Here is a 17,185-nt window from a genome sequence, read left to right as displayed (position 1 = left end):
GCCAGGATGCCTTTGGCCTTCTTGCCCACCTGGGCACACGCTGGATCATGTTCAGCTGCTACTGATCAGCACGGCCTTTTCTGCCCAGCAGCTTTCCAGCCACACTTCCCCCAGCCTGTAGCAGTGCAGGGGGTTGCTGTGACTCAAGTGCAGAACCCAGCACTTGGCCTTGCTGAACCTCATATAATTGTCCTCAGCCCATGGATCCAGCCTGATCCCTCTGCAGAACCTTCCTACGCTCCAGCAGATTCAATGCTCCCACCCAAACTGGTGTCATCTGCAAACTGAGGGTGCACCCGATCCCCAATACTGAGTTCCTAGCTTAAATAATGAGAAAACCAACATTATTGAATCTTTCTCTGCCTGATACTTTAGCTACTCTGCATTAAAAAAAGTCAGACTGTTAAGTTCCTGACAAACTTGATGAAAAGTGTAAATTGCAAAGCAGAAAAGGAGCTTAACTCCCAGGCAGAAATTAACAGATAAATTGTACACCAGCAGCACATACACACTGCCCAATTCTTAAACAATACTCTTAGGAAGCAGTGACCTCCCCAGATACTGTGTCTATTCGGAATTGTAGGTGGAATTGGGCTTTGTTTGAAAATGGAAATTCTCCACCCAGAGACATTTTTATAAGCGCATGAGACAACCACTCACATTATTAACATTTAGGTTTATCTATTTAAGTCTGCTGTGCTGAAAAGCACTTCTGGGAAAAGAGCAGAGATTTTACGCTATACCCCCTTAGGAGTTTGCCTAGTTTTATTCACCTGGTGAACAAGGCAGCTAAACTTCCTGCCTCCCTCTCTGAGGCTGGTTTGCAGTGGCAGAGCAAACCCTTACCTGGGTGAGGTCTGGGCTGGCACCGTGCCGCTCGCAGGGGCACTTGCACCCAGGTCATCGACGGGAGATGTGCACACCGGCTTGCTGGAGGCGAACTCCAAGGCGTACTGCAGGACATCTACCAAGGGGAATCGTTTAGGACCAGAACCATAGCTTAAATATCTGTTAACCATAAAACGTATTAATGCCATGACTCACATATACACCAAAAAAAAAAAAAAAAAGAAAAAAAAAGAAAGAAGAAAAAAAAAAGATTTATTTTTTTTCTGGTTGACTGCAATTAAATAAAGCAAGCCTTTCCTAGCATGTTTCATGCATCAGAATTACAATGGTTATACACAATTTACAAGGAAAAGATTAAAAGAAAAGAGATACAGAAGGGAAATCTAGAGTAAATAACTACACAAAGTCTGTAGTTAAGAAGAGTTATTCTATGTAGCCTATAATACTATTTACACAGTTATCTATAGTACCGTTCTAATCTCTGTTGTAAAACTGTGAGGTACTCTTTCAGTCTCTTGATTTCATCTCGTTTAATTCTTGTTATTTCTCTGTTTTTGTGCATATACCTGTAAAACATGAAATTTAGAAAGAAGTGTCAGCCCGTAGTATCCCAACACTGGAACTGAGGTCTGTACCCACCAGCCATAATCACTAATGCTTAGTGCTAATAAAACCTCACATGCTCTAGAACCTACAATATATTCAGCACTATAACAGAACTGAGACAAAAATAAACCATTAAACCTTCCCTTCCACAACTTTCAGAAGGTGCTTTCTCCCCGGTGTCGAAAGCTCTGTTCATACCATGCAGGACAAACATGTATGAAGGACAAACATGTATTAGAAAGCTGCTATTAGATTCTGAAGTGGTTTACGTAGCAACCACATACCAATACTCCTGTTTCATTATTTAGGTTCCTAAATAGCATTCAGCAGCTAACTGAAATCCATCCTGGTATTTCACCTCTACACATCAACAGCATTGCACTGATGCCCAGGATACTCTTCAAACCATGCAGACTATCTGGAACACCATGAAATAGCTGACTTGTCATCCTCTTTACCAAAGGGACCCATAAATAGTGTGATTTTTCAGAGTATTTTGCCTGTGTACACAGCTATCTAGCAATAAATGGAAGTGGAAGAAGGTTTTTCACAGAAAACAGCAGTATATCTTAAATTCTTATCTATGTGTACTTTCTGAAACAGATGAAACCCATGAAAACTCTAACTTGTACAGCGAGAACAGAAATTTACTGTGATTTAAGTGAGCATAAGATACATCATCAACTTTAACAAACTCATGAGATTTAATTTATATTCATACTGGAATTTTGTTGATAATATTATACTGTACCTGTCTAGATACAAAATTGGAGGAAATTCTAATTTGTTGTGTATCTTCTCTGGTCTCCCCAAAGCCTGATTAAACTCAAATCTTGACAGCTCAAAAGTTAAGACAGGAGGAAGCTCCGTGAACCAGTGCTGGACAAAAGAAAAACAGAAAACCCCACAATGAATGCCTTCTAATAGCAGTCATTTAATTTAGTAATAATTGTACAATACCTGCAGACCAACAGCTGTGGGAGAAATTGGTTTTGGAAGGTGGGTCAGCATAAGCTTTGCAAAGCTCCCGTCCTTCCCCTTTACTGTAAACACAGACCATTTGTTGCCCATGCTGCATCACAGCTTTTCAAATCAACTTTTCCTCCTGCAGAGGAGGCAGGAAGGATTCTTTATGTCACATTTTCCTCGCTTGTACCAAAATCAGCCCACGCTGGAACCTACCTGCCTTGCCAACTGCCCTGTTCTCTTTTAACTCTCCCATAACATTGAAAGGGTTGTTTACACTGTATCAAGTGCTCTTCCTGCTAGTCCCCTCAGGTTCATGTTCCTGACCCTTTCATTCACCTGATATCACTCAAAGTTTCTCCTCTGAAGCAGGATCATCAAGTGCTCTGGGCTGTGCCAGACAAGAGCTCTCAGCAGCATAAAACTGATATTTTTTCTTGAAATTTCCTCTACACTAACAGTCTAAAACTTCTGCTCATGTCTCTATTCACTGCTAATCACTGTTATCATCACCTTATCCCAGTTTTCTTTCAGTACTCAGTAGAGGTCTATCCCTAGTCCCCATTTCTTTCTTTACATACATTATTTCTCAACTACAACACAAATCCAGCTCCAGTTCCAGCATTTTTTTCCTCTCCATTATAAAACATAACTATGGTCTATCCATTTAATAAGTTTTGGATATCTAACCATCAACTCAAGCTTCCCTGACAGCTGCAGACGCTATTGCCACATATTTCTGACATCAAAGCCATAGCCCAGATGTGGCATTTGACTCAGGGCTCACTTCAAGTTCTCCTATCCAGCCAAATGTCTTGAATAGCCTTTTCACACAATACCTCGCAGCCTTTTCCTCCTGCGCTCATGGATAAAATTTGCGTCTAGGTTCTCATCACTCCACATCTGAGTGCAAGGTTTCTTCTCTTCTCCCCTTGTCTGGCCTTAGTGCAGGTAACCTTGTCACACTAACAGATTCCCAGGATGTTGCTGAATTTTCCTAGTTCATTGCCTGTTTACACACAAAATGAGCTGCCTTCCATTTTCTTGCCTATATCAGCTCCAAAAACCACCTTCTCAGTTTTAACAGAGACAATCATGACTTCTCTCTTGCAACAACTTCACACAGCAGTAAATTTCAATGCTTAAGTTAGCAAAGACATAGCACAACCCTTCCCCTTAAAACCCTTTCATTGCAAGGCCCCCAAACCACTTAATGATGACTAAGTTGCTGATGTGCTTAATTTCATCAACAATGATGCTGACAAACATTCTCTCATTTTCCTCACACTTCTAATTCCCAAGTATGTGCATTGACCTCCATCTTCTCTTGAAAGAGGATTTAAGTTCCTCAGGACAGAGATTTTTTTGTTGTTGTTCATACATTAGCTTGCCTGCTGACAACCCCACTCCATAGCTGAGGCTTTTAGGCATTGTGATCATAAGAGTAAAAATAATAATGCTAATAATAGTGAATGAGCAGCTAAATATCCCACTAGAGGCAACGGTGGGAATAAGGAAAAAAAACAGAACGATCTTTTAAAATGTGACTATCACAATATTATTCTTTTTAGACTTTGATACCAGCTCAGAGGAATGGCACTTTAAGTCTTTGTTCAGCTGAGACAGACTCTGTTAAAACTACAAAAAAAGTGAGCTTGGTTTAGTACTTCCAAACCTTCCAGTGCACTGTAACAATGCAGGACTAGGGAAGTGATTCTTCCCCTATACTCAGCACTGGTTAGGCTGCACCTTGAGTAGTGTGTCCAGCTCTGGGCCCCTCAGTTTAGGAAAGATATTGAGGTGCTGGAGCAGATCCAGAGAAGAGCAACAAGGCTGGTGAAGGGACTGGAGCACCAGTCCTATGAGGAGAGGCTGAGGGAGCTGGGGTTGTTCAGCCTGGAGAAGAGGAGGCTCAGAGGAGACCTCATCACTCTCTACAACTCCCTGAAAGGAGATTATAGCCAGGTGGGGGTTGGTCTCTTCTCCCAGGCAACCAGGAACAGGACAAGAGGACACAGATTTAAGCTGCACCAGGGAAGGTTTAGGTTGGACATTAGGAAGAAGTTCTTCACAGAAAGAGTGATTCCAATGAAAGGACTGCCTAGGGAAGTGGTAGAGTCACCATCCCTGGAGGTGTCTAAGGAAAGACTGGATGTGGCTCTTAGTGCCATGGTTTAGTTGACAGGGTGGTGTCCAGTCATAGTTTGGACTCGATCTCAGAGGTCTTTCCAACCTAGTTGGTTCTGTGATCTTTGAGGCGTCATATTTAAACATAACTACTAAAAGCAGCAACACCACTAAAAATTACTTCAGGGAAACTTAATCAATTTACTTAGCCCTCCTAATAATGCAGTAATGTTTCTTGGTTTTTCACCATAGTCATATGATTTTCAGTTCAATTTCCACATGCTAAGAAGCCAAGCTGATTAAAACCTTGACAATTCCATAGAACTCAAAGCTTAACAGCCTAGACCTGTACATAACTATCCTTCTGTTCCCTACAATTTCCCAACATTACAGGTTAAAAATCCCTCAGAAACAAAACAAACAAAAGAACCCCCACAAACCACACAACCCAAATCTGACATTTCTAGCCAAGCATTTATAACAGAACTAACATTTTTTATGCATGAATATACACAGGTTTTAACTGCAAGACAGTTTCAGTACAGAAGACAACCAATCCTGTTCTTGTAGTAGATACATACAAAATTTCACCTAGAATGAAGAAACCAAACTTTGGATTGTACCAAGGAATTTATGAGATTTTGTTTTCTTCCAGTTATGTTGCAGGAATTATGATCATTGTAAAAGGGATGCTCTAAAACATTTGTTGCAAAACAAAGTTGGAACTAGAACTTCAGACTGGAGGATGATTTCAGTGTGTGTCACTAGGCTTCATAATTAAACCCTGAGTGTATGTTGATATGATTAAATGAAGCAAAGTTACGTTACTTCCAAAGACTGACATCAAGGAAGAAATTACACCTTTTTACTTAAGTAGAAGAAACCTCCTAAGACTTCACATCTTTAAAATAACTGTGGTAAAACATGAACAGATGTGTGAAGAGGAAGTTCAGCCCTCAAAGGCAACAGGGATTCCCATTTCTCCATATCAGTAACCCACAGGTTATTAGGGAGAGCTCTGCCAGAGAAAAGTGCCAGGCACACATATGAATGCCAGTAAGAGGGGATGTTTCAGAGCACACCCTCCTGGTTCTACAACCACAAACTACCTCTTTTCCTAACCTGTGATTTCTGCACAAGAAATCTCATTTATCAACTCATCTCAATATCATACACTGCATACCCCACTGCTTAGTGGGGCTCCATCTGAATCCCTTCACCCACGCTTCCAGCACGTTCTGGCATTTGGCAGCCTCCTGCTCTAATGAGCTCTTCTGGAACAGGAGGAACAGCAGCCCACAGAGCAAGTATTGTCTGCCCAACACTGCAAGCACAGTGGAGAATTGCCCACTGTAGGTATCAAAGAAGAGGATGCATGGCCATGCCAGTAGAAAGAGGAGAGGGGAAGAAGGCTAAGGGGTTGAGCAATTACATGACAGAGGCACAGAGGAACAACAGCAATGCTGTGCAGCAACGGCAAGGGCACAGCTCACAGCTGCTGCTCACAACATGGCCCAGAGCAGCAAGTCAGTCAGAGCAGTGCTCAGGTACCACAGGACACCTAAGCCACAACCTCTCACGGAGATCAAATATCAGCAACAGGCGGGAACCAGCTTGTGTCAAATCACCACTGTAAGCACTTAATTGTGCCAGCTTTTAATAAGCATGAACTTCCTATCTTAAGAAACATGCAAAAACATTATATTCTGAATACTCCAAAGAGATACAACCCCCTCAAATTAACATTATGCCAGACATCAGGACCTGCACAGCAGCAGGTCAGATAAAAACCAACCATGAACCCAAATGAAAAATAAAAAGCACTACAACAAATCCCTAGAGAAGCCCACAGGAGCACTTAACTCACCTCCTGACCAGACTTGGCAGAGTTTTCTGAATGAAGGGATTCAATTTCCCCTTCAATCATTGCAGCTTCGAGGCACTCATGCAGATCTTTAAAGCCATTAACCTGTAGCGGATACTGGCCAAACATTTCTGTGTTTTCAAATTTTTTACCTTCACATGAAAAATGAAACAGTTAATGTTTTAGAAACAAACATTTACGTTTTTAAAAAACTAACAATCCTAGGTCAGCTGATCTAGTCTACTGAAAAATACATTTTCCTATTATATGTACAAAGTTACAAGGGGCTCAAATATAATACTGAAAATCTATGTATTTTCTTCTCCAGCCCACTTTTTAATATTGTTTTGGCATCTACTGGCAAAACTCAAAATGCCTTGGCTCTACAGATGTATGAGAACTTTACACATATAAATCAAAATCCTCCTCTTGCAAATAGCAGTTTAATAATACAACTGTACATTGTATCAGCAAAGTCAGCGGAATTGTTGATATCAAAGAGCCCTTTGTATAAGCACATTTTGCAAAAATAAACCACAAAAGAGAACACTCATGATTTCTGTCCTGAAAACAAGATTATAATTTGGTAACAGTGTATAAAGATGTAAGCTCAAACATGAGGAGAAATATAGGGGACAAGTGATTTCAAACTAGAATTTCAATTTATTTCATGCTAAAGTCAGTAACAAGTCTTCTTAGGCCTGCTAGTTTCTTTCCATTGGTTTGATTTTTACATATCTCCTCAGTTCAGATGAGAATGTAAAGGAGGAAAGTAGTTAAATGTAAAGGAGCAAGAATGGTAGCTAGCAGCAAGAAATCTGCAGAATGGTTTTGAAATCTGTCAACAGCTTGTTCCAGGAACAACCTGGAAGCCACTTAAAAGACTATAGCTCCTTTCAAATGCAAGTCATTAATTTAGGATGGGGGGCAGATTCACCAATATTAAAGTTACTCAAAAATGCTTTCATAGCCTCCTGGAAATAGAGAACACTGCAATTCCACAGTTCTACTAATTACATACAGATAAGATAAAGGGAAGCTTGTTGTACAGTTTCTTCCTCCTTAGCACTCCCCCCAACACTGCCTTTGAGAAGGTTTCCACTGACTTGTTTCCAGCAAACTGTAACTTTTAGGAGGGTGAGTTTTTCATACATGCAGAAGAAAATGCAAGAAAATGAAATTTTTAATGGCACTAAATGAATAAGAGAGAGAATGAGAGACTAGCTCAATGAAATACAGTAACTTGCCTTCCATATACAATTAGTAAGTGGTAAAAGTACCCCAATAATTTCTTCCAAGGATTTTCCCTCAGCATCTCACCTGAACTTCTGCTGCACTGAGAACATACAATCAGCTCCTTAAGGTTATCAAAACAGTCTTTCTGGATCCCTGCAGCTCACTGCATTTACCTTCAGTCTCATATTTCCAGGACAAACCATTTGTCACAGACTGAGTTTGTATTCTCCAAGTGTGCTTCTGCAGAAGTACCTAAGTCCTACAACTGCATCGTTCACCCATGTATGTGGACAGGCACTTGACAGACACAACCACAGATGTCCAAGCAAATCCAGATGCATACCTTCAAGTACACCTACTGCTAGAAATCGTCCATAAAACAATTCCACCATCGGGTTCTTTGGTTTCTCTCCATCCCTAAAAAACAGGAAGTGTGTTAGTGAAAAAAAATAAAATTCAAACACAAAGCTACAAACTTTTATAAAATTATGAACGGATTATTCTGAATTCATTATGGAAATTATGCTGCCTATTTTACTCAGTTACTGTTAATTTATATTTGTACTTTTATCTATTGACAGTAACAATGATTCGGATATTTACAGTGAAAATTAAGTTTCAGAAGTGCCTATGTAAACCAGATTCAATTAATGAGTGGTTAATTGTACAAAACCCTTGTAAAAACTATTTCCTGCAACACTCTAGAAAAAATTACATATTCAAAAGACGGTTTACAGATGTTTACTTATACAAACAATGAGTATTTACTTCTGATATGAGAAAAAGGAGCAAGGTTTTGAAGTATTTCAAACTGCAGGATCGAAAAGCAAAACTTCATTCAAATGAAAAGAGCCAAACTGATTAAGTACAAATACCACATCTCTATTCTTTATACACTTCGGACTTCGTTGAGCTAGATTTCTAACACAAAATAAGGGGGTGAAAAAGACAATTGATGGAAAAAATCCAAGGTATTGCCATGTATGGAAAAAAACACACTTGAACCAAAATGAGCTACAGAGTTGGGTCTTTTTCAGCCATACAGAGAAGTGGATTTTTGGTTGTTTGGTTTGCTTTTCTCTCATCCAAATGTTCAACATGCAGAGCTAGAAAAAAAAAAACTTACCTCTCTTCTTCAGCTTTAATTTGGAAGGCATCTTCTAGCCAATCTAATAATTTGTGTGTGAATTCACTGACGTCTTGCTGTTAAAACATACAAAATGATCAGTGTATGTTCACATATCATAGAATCATAGACTATATGTAACAGAACACAATGAAAGGTCACCTTACAGGATCAGTATAACAGTATTCCCCTCCACAAGTGTTCCAAAATCACATTGTGTCTAAGACTATTCCATGATTGGTTTTTGTTTTATGAGTGGCTCTGGTGTTCCTCAGCTGTGACACTGTCCTGTGATCTTTATTACTTGGGCTCAGCTTTCATACCATGCTAGTCCAAAGGCATCTCATGAATCCCATTGTTCAAACCTTTTGGTATCTAACAAGTGGTGACTAATATTACTTTCATCGAGCACTAAATTCAGCATGCTGTTGTAATTAAATACTTCAGCCACATAACCTCATGTGGGAAAACAAAGCATCTGAAGAAACAAAGTGTTTCTCAAAAAAGCAGAATATACTATGATTTAGGTAAGAATCCTGCATATGAACCTCTGGATCCTCCAAACCAATATCTACACAAACAGGATAATAGGACTGTACCAGCCCTGGATGTACTGTTAGATCAGATAACGCTCTTTCAAAAGCCTCAGACTTAGAACTAAACCCTAAAAGCAAGAATGTGGATCTATTAGTTAATTTCTGAAATAACAGGAAGAAAGTGCACTGAATAAAAGGAATGCTGTCTGAAATATTTTTTTAAATTTTCCTAATAAAGTTGACTAGAAATCACATAATATCAGAGGAAAAGCTCAAAGACTCTAATAGCTATTAGCTTTTCTGTGGACATTTTGAATTTTTGTTGTCCACTCTAAGTACTTCCTATTGCCAGATGACCATATGAAAACATGCATAAGCTTGATCGAAAATTACCTGTTGGGAATCATTTGATTTAAAAGCATCCTTAAGGATTTCAACTGCTCTTGATGGGTCAACATATTTTCTCTTCGAACCAACTAGAAGTGCAAATAGGTACCTCAATTCACGCATGAAAGGCAGATTCCTATGTTCCTGTATTGGAAGAATTAAAAATATTAACAAAGTGATAACAAAAATCTACTTTACAGAAGTGCTACCCAATAAACTAAGTGTATAACTTGCCAATCATCATAATAATACATAAGCTTACTTATAGTACTACAAGGTAGTGTTGCATGCCTTTTACTTGTCAGTTTTACAAAATAATGTAGTTCTCTGGGAAGAAAATTACATTTCAGAAACTAAAAGCTCCCTGGAATTATATCTAGATGATGCTGTTTGTCTTGAAGTGGGGCTACATTGACAACTGGACAAGCCACGTTGCATTTAAGACAGAAACGTTCCTCTTAAGACTTACAAAGCCTTAAGTAATACACTGCAACAATATACCTTGGTTTTATTGAAATTAGTATTCCTCTATACCTCTAGCAGAATTTCTTGTGAGCCTACACACTATTCAGTACCTTCTTAAGCTTATTTTTTACTGAAAACTAAATTTATAAAGTGTACATAAATATTATTTCTCTTGAAGAAGTAAGAGAAATAGCCTGCTCTCCTTTGTACCTATTATTTAAGATACAGTTCATGGGACTATGGCATTCTTTTTCTGGTTTCCAGAAGAGAAGAAATGCCTTCTGCCTGTATAATGAAAAGCAAAGAAAAACACAAGTCCTTCATACCACAGATTAAACTACAAGTGGAGACTGGATATCACTCATACTCCTGAGTAGATGGCTGACAAATACTTATGAAATTAAATTCCATGTAATACCCACTTGTATTTAGAACAAAGTATCATTCAAAGGCAGCACAGATGTCAGATGCTGGTCAAACTAGAATTACTTGATGACAAACTATTTCACACGCTCAAACAGCAGACTTGTTTAGTCACTCCTATGTCAATCCAGTATGGACAAAGTTTTTTGTACATTAAGTATGTTTTACTTCAGCTTTAAAAACTGTGCAGTGAATTGGAACATATGTTCTGCGTAATACCTAAAAAATACCTCTAGTCACATAAATCTCTGAGTTTACCTTGCTCTTCTAGTCCACCTTGCAAAACACCTGCCAATTATAAACACTCCTCACAGAAAAGGTTGAAGACTTCAAGTGCCACCCTAGTAATTCAGCATTAAATTATCCTAATTTAAGAACAAAATCAGTCTCCCATTTAGATATATAAAGAACTATATAACAACAAAATAGGGAAACAAATTACAAAAGTGGTATTTTTCTTACTGTTTTATAAAATGATCTGTTAAACAGAATTTTAAATTTTAGATACAGATATATTTTATCCAAATGCTTAAATACCAGTGATAATTCATATGCATGATATAAATTATTAACCACAGAATATTCTAAATCTTACCTTTTTTTTTTAAATCTGAAGTATATAGGCAGTATTGTTGCATTAGCCAAACTTACACTATTAATTTGGTTGAGTTTTAAGCATATTTGTAGTTTTAGGCTGAACAACTGGTTACCAATGTCAGTAGAATTACTCAGAACAAATATCTTTATAAAGGCTATCAAAGTTCTCCAAGACTAGAAAAATCCTTGCTGTTTTTTGAAAAAGCTTGATTTAATGCATTAGGCGTGATCCTTGACCAGATTATGTGGGCATTACCACAACAAACAGACTCTGACTGAACAAAGCCCAAAATCTTCAAAAGAACATGGGCCAGTCCCCAAGACAAGGTATACAGTTCCACAGAGGACTTGTACAGTAAAACAAAAGAACTAATAAAGTGATCACAGTACAGCATCTACATCAACACCAAGAAAAAAGATTAAAATGAGTTTCAAACTTAAAACTGTACAGGAAGTTAATAATCTAAAACATTCTCTATTTTATCACCTATCCTGCCTGCACAAGTAATTTCTTAATACATGTTGGAATAACATATGATTATAAATGCTGCTAAAGCAGTTTGCATATTTAATACATAGCAAACATTCATTATTGTCAATCAGTTTGCCAGGACAGTGACATAGTGATAATACTGAAAATAATATCAAAACAGGCGGAAGGATGTGCTAACCTGTAGCACAATAACCTGCTTCCTCCAATAATAAAATGTTTCCTGAAGATATCACTGAGGCCAAATATTTCCCTGGTCTCACTGTGTGCAGCAAAAAGGTCTGTTCATGTGACAGCAAGAGGTAAGAGAACTGGGAGAGCAAAGAAGCTGCAGTAACTACAGAGAACTATGTCTGTGCTACAGAGGGATATCAAGGAAGAAAATTAATTTCAAAATGAAAAGAACAAAACCAGATTGGAAATGTTAAGTGCATGCCCAAAACCAGAAAAACAATACCCAATTAGCTGAGGTAAACAGGGTGAGGCTGTTGTTTGTTTGGGATTTTTTTTTTCCAAGTTAAAATTTACACCAATGACCTCTGGATTAACAACTTTACATGCCAAATCATTCATAGCATTTGGATTCAATATATTGATGGGAAAGAACAAACAGCCCTTCTATGCAATATTCCCTCAAGTACAACCACATGCTTTAATTCTAAATCAAGAGGTTGTCATGACCCTGGAGTTAAATAAGTCCCACCAACTGGAAGAACAACCGGATGTAAACCAAAGTATTAAAAATCTGGTATTATTAAAACTTGGTCTTTATTAGGACAGGAATTTGATCCTAAAGAGTGTCAGTCATGTATAGTTATTAATACTAGAATACAAATTAAAACAAAATAAAGTTGAAACAATTTTAAAACAAGAAAGCAGATGGAAATAAATTCCAGAACCTCCTTATTTTTTCCTTTTGTCAACTGGTAACTGATATTACAACTTTAAATCAATTTGCCTCTACTTGCCTTCACTTATAAAGAAATAAGAGCACCATATTTGGGGGCATGCATGCTTATTTCCTCTATTTGTCAAAGTTCCAACTAGTGAAGTGATCTCTTTTCCTAAATTGTCCCAGTGCTTTTTCAGCTGTAAATAAGACAAATGAGTACACCAATTAATACCATATTTCATCCTGGAATTTAAGTTAACAAAGGAGAGGACACAAACTACTGCCAGAGATTCCTACTAACAGGCCTGCAGAAAGCAAGGTTTCTGCACAAATCCATATACTCTCCTGGTGTCACACCATTTCACACAGCCTTAATACTGTCTGTCAAGGTCAGAATTTTTAAAAAATACCACTTTGGAATTGCTAAAGGCATTCACCTGCAAGTGTCAATGCTTGGGCAAGATGTTTTTCAAGACAACAGCTTGTTACTAGCTATTTCATACCACCTCTTAGATGCCAACTGCTTTTTACACACTGAAAACTGAAGGTAAAGAACTCTGAGTACTGGAAGACATTACTAAAACAAATTATAGGATGAATAATTAAATACTATGCAGAAGGTCAATCTAAAAATAAATAAATAAAAATACCCAGTACAACTCTTCGGTAAAGCATGACTTATCTTTCTTACTAGAATAAACTGCCCCATCCGCACCTTGTGCCATGTTCCCAGCACTACCCATGTTGTATTTTCACATCATCTCATGACATAATGCAAACATGCTTTCCTACCCAAAAAAAAGTGACTCCTTCCTATTTGAATGCGGGGGGAGGAGGAAGGGAGCCGGACAGGGGAAAAATTGCACAGTTCTGTCTGAACATTCAACTTCCCTTTCAGGGTACACACTCAGAAGTTTAGAAAATGGACACTGTCTCTTTTCCTTTGCTTCTCTAATTACAGTTCTTAGTTTTGCTACTGAACATTCCAGTCAAGCCTGAAGTGACAGACAACTAAGAACAGGCAGACAACACAGTCCCTTTCTTAAATCTGAAAAAAAGAGGCAACAGGCAATAGTCTAATTTATGGCAAGGGTGGTGAGGTGCTGGAACAGATTGCCCAGAGAACTTGTGGATGCCCCATCCCTGGAAGTGTTCAAGGCCAGGCCCAGGCTGGATGCAGCTCTGAGCCATCTGGTCTAGTGGATGGTGTTCCTGCCCATGGCACAGGGGTTGTAGCTGGATCATCTTTAAGGTTCCTTTCAACCTAAACCATTCTATGATTCTAATTTCTGGATATGCAAAAATTCACTGCCTTATAAGCCACTGTTAAAAATAATGGTACCACGTGTCTTCACACTTTCTACAGCCACTTCCTTTTCCCATCTCTACCTTTCCAATTTGTAGCATGGAAACCAAGGGGCTCCCATGTATCTCTCCTCAGAGGGTGTCCATGAAGGAGGAAAAACTGATCAGTGATCAGTCCATGACCATTCCCCCTTGCTAGTCTGAAGTCAGAAGAAACCCAAGCCAAGGCCCTCCCCTCCTCAATCCTACAAGAGTACCAGAATACACGTGAGAAAATTTATGCTTACAATTACCTCATGAAGAGGCCAGAAGAGACAAGCTAATAACAGAAAGCTTAATCTCACATCATGAGGGTGAGGGAACTGGAATCAAGTGTTTGCTAAGACAAGCTACATTCACAGGAGAAATGCTCTGCCTGTCCCAACACCCTGCCCCGCACTCTACCACGAGGCTGACATCATTTATGTAAGATCCACCACAGGAAGCTCAGAGGACTGCTAACTGGCACCTCTAAAATCCATGTTAATTTGAGCTAGAGAACAGTGCAAAATTCAGGCACGAGAGAGAAATGCCCTTAGCCACGAGGGGAAGTCAGCTTCTCATTTTACCTTTTGGTTTCGGGGCAAGTCTTGAGCATTTGCGGGAGGATTGAAATTCAAAACTAGTCTTCGAAACTCCAGTAGGTTAAATAATGACTGAAAAGAAAAAATTAAGAAAACCTTTAAGCACTTCTACAAACAATACAAAGTTCTTCCAAATAAGCAAAAGAAATGAAGCGTTAAACTTATGCAATGCTGAAGTTTCATTTCAGAAAGTAAATTATTTCACTTAACTTTGCTAGACTTATTTTCATCAGAAGACAATTATTTTTGCCAAGAAAATAGCATAATAAAAAAAATTCTTTGCACTTAATCACATAAATGGTACAGTAGTTTTAAATGGTAGGCAAGTTACTTTTTACAACAAGAATTTAATTGTATAACTATCAGCTTTAAAATGGAAATGAAAGCTTGTTTAGCCATTTAAAATTGATCTTGTAGGCCCTCTATCATCTACCTCCTCACTGCAGAGAGAATACACCTCTGTATATGCAACTTAATTCCACTTGCAGTTAGCTGTACTTTTTGCATTCTGTCCACTCCTCCCATTATTACAGGACCTGAGGAACGTACATTTGAATAAGGAAATTGGGTTGTACACCTCTGCAGTAAAGAACTGATAATATTCCCATTTTACAGACACTAGGACATGAAAACAGGTGTCTACAGGCACACCCACAAAGAACTCCAAAGTGTAACACAAAGCCTGGAGCCAAGAGAGTACAAGAACAAGACAACTCTGGGTTGCAAAATAATAAAAGCCCAAAGCAGTGGCTGAGAACCAGAGTCCTGAGCACTTTTGTAGCTGCATCACTGCTTTTCTGTACAGACAGAAAGCATCTTAATTAAAATTCACTTCATTACGACAGAACAGCATTTTGATGAAGACAGGGTAGCAGAAAAGGTCTGAAGTATTTTAAACATGCTCATCAGAACAGCATGGGAAGGATTTCCCCTCCTATTCATACGTGTTGGTTTTACTATCTATAACTCTTTCCCCACCCCATCACTTATTAGCTATTTATTTTGAAAAAGCAGAGCTTGCCTACTCCAGCAATAGATTTTGATCCTGCAACTTGTCCTACACAAGTAAAGACTTAAGTCACTTAAACACAACAGGTTTAATGGGATTTCAATCCCTCAGTGCCAAGAAAGTGAAACTCAAACTGTGAAGAGGCTCTGCATTTATCCTAATACTTTAGAGCATGGTGGAAGGAAAACAAATAAGTTCTTGAAAAGTTCCCATGTTCCTGACTTTCCTTGTAAAGAGCTTGTACAGAGTTTAACCTTTTTCCACACCCCACAGTACACAGCATCCCCAGCAAAATGGAAAGCCTAGAGATATCTTTCCTAACTTTTTTAGATTTAAAAATAAAATAATTTTTAAAAAAGAAAATTAAAAACATCAACCAAAAATAGTTTCTGAACTTGCTAAAACAAAGCAGATAATTGAGTAGTAAAACTTTTTTTTTTGTTTTGCCGTTCCAAATACACGTTCTCCTTTTATCCATCATTGCAGAGAAGGGAGATTAAAACAGAGTCCTTTGTTTACTTACTCAAAGCAGAGAAAATGTTAATATTTAATTGAAGTGTCATTCTAGAAGTTGATACTAATTGAAGTTATATCTCATGATGTAACAGCATTCCACTGGTGGGCTCTTCATCAAGCAAAACATAGCAATGTCTTACATACAAAATAAACCAGCTGCTGAAATACAATGTCCAAAGGCTGAATTTTCTCCATGACTAATCCAAGTGCCATCAAAATGCCAAGCAGTTGAGCAGGTCAATTTCATAACACAAATACACAAATTATGTACAGAAAACTGTACTTGAGCTTAGCATTTTTGCCCAGCATTCAATCTGTAGATTTTTCCATAAAACTCTATTTCTTTAATCCAGAACTCTAAACTGAACACATAACTCTGCTTTTTTACTAACCTGAACAAACCCATTTGTGCAATCTGCTGAGAGTAATTAAGAGGATTGTCCAATACGTTCTTTTCTTCTTCAGCTTTGTCCTACTTCTTATGCAAGATATTTAGTTATTAAACTTCTCTCCAGAACAGCTCACTCTGCATGGTTGTGTGGAGATGCAGCAGAACCATCCCAGTTAATCTAGTACCGACAGCACTAATGCTAAGGGCAGTGCCATAGCTCTTCTATACTGAGCTAAATCAACTTTGGGACACTTCCATTAAGAAAAAGATAATTCCCCAGTGTAAGTGTAAACAAGTGCCTACGACCAACCAATTTCTGTGCCCAAAGTACCTCAGTGAGGAACCTACAGTTCTTCCTGCGATAAAGAGCTATAAAGGAGACCTCCCATGGCCAACCACCCCAGTGCTTCAGAAACAGCCAAGGCAAAAGAATTTCCAGTTTGCTGAGCCATCTTTTGTCCTTCCAAACACTTTACATGGAGCAGCACTTCACCTCTCACCCGCTTGGCTTCAGCTACAGAAACTGTCAGGAGTCCCAGCGTGAGAAAACAGGCTGGATCTAAAAGGTGGATACTTCAGATCTACTGGCCTTGATCTGTTTACAATTTACCAAACCATGCAGAATTTATGCATGCAAGGAGAACTCTATAAAAGGTGGGTTTGTGCATTTGTTCCCCCACCCACCCCTAAAGTGTATTTACACCCATTTAAAAGCTGTCATCTGGAAACTTCACCAAGCTAAGGCTGAGGTAAGTTAAATCAATTCAAATTACCATG

At 38.5% G+C, this 17,185-nt stretch overlaps 1 protein-coding gene across 4 annotated transcripts in view; it reads right to left on the bottom strand.

Annotated features, from left to right (window-relative positions):
- USP25 (ubiquitin specific peptidase 25) overlaps positions 1–17,185 on the bottom strand; it is a 69,672-nt gene that overhangs the window by 25,718 nt on the left and 26,769 nt on the right. For 3 of the 4 annotated variants that reach the window (XM_027680876.1, XM_027680877.1, XM_027680878.1), the window contains 8 exons: positions 14,478–14,564; positions 9,704–9,841; positions 8,775–8,851; positions 7,992–8,065; positions 6,416–6,564; positions 2,207–2,334; positions 1,320–1,415; positions 847–1,008 (listed from right to left, as the gene is read on the bottom strand). In XM_027680876.1, the coding sequence (XP_027536677.1) occupies positions 847–1,008; positions 1,320–1,415; positions 2,207–2,334; positions 6,416–6,564; positions 7,992–8,065; positions 8,775–8,851; positions 9,704–9,820 (803 nt within the window). In that variant the 5' untranslated portion in view covers positions 9,821–9,841; positions 14,478–14,564. Of the gene's footprint in view, positions 1–846; positions 1,009–1,319; positions 1,416–2,206; positions 2,335–6,415; positions 6,565–7,988; positions 8,066–8,774; positions 8,852–9,703; positions 9,842–14,477; positions 14,565–17,185 lie in introns of those variants that run through there. The other variant, XM_027680879.1, reaches the window with a different exon arrangement.

The sequence above is a fragment of the Neopelma chrysocephalum genome, unplaced genomic scaffold (genome assembly GCF_003984885.1).
Source record: "Neopelma chrysocephalum unplaced genomic scaffold, ASM398488v2 Primary Assembly neopelma1_60, whole genome shotgun sequence".
Taxonomy (NCBI): Eukaryota; Metazoa; Chordata; class Aves; order Passeriformes; family Pipridae; genus Neopelma; species Neopelma chrysocephalum.
This window is presented reverse-complemented; position numbering and strand designations above follow the sequence as displayed.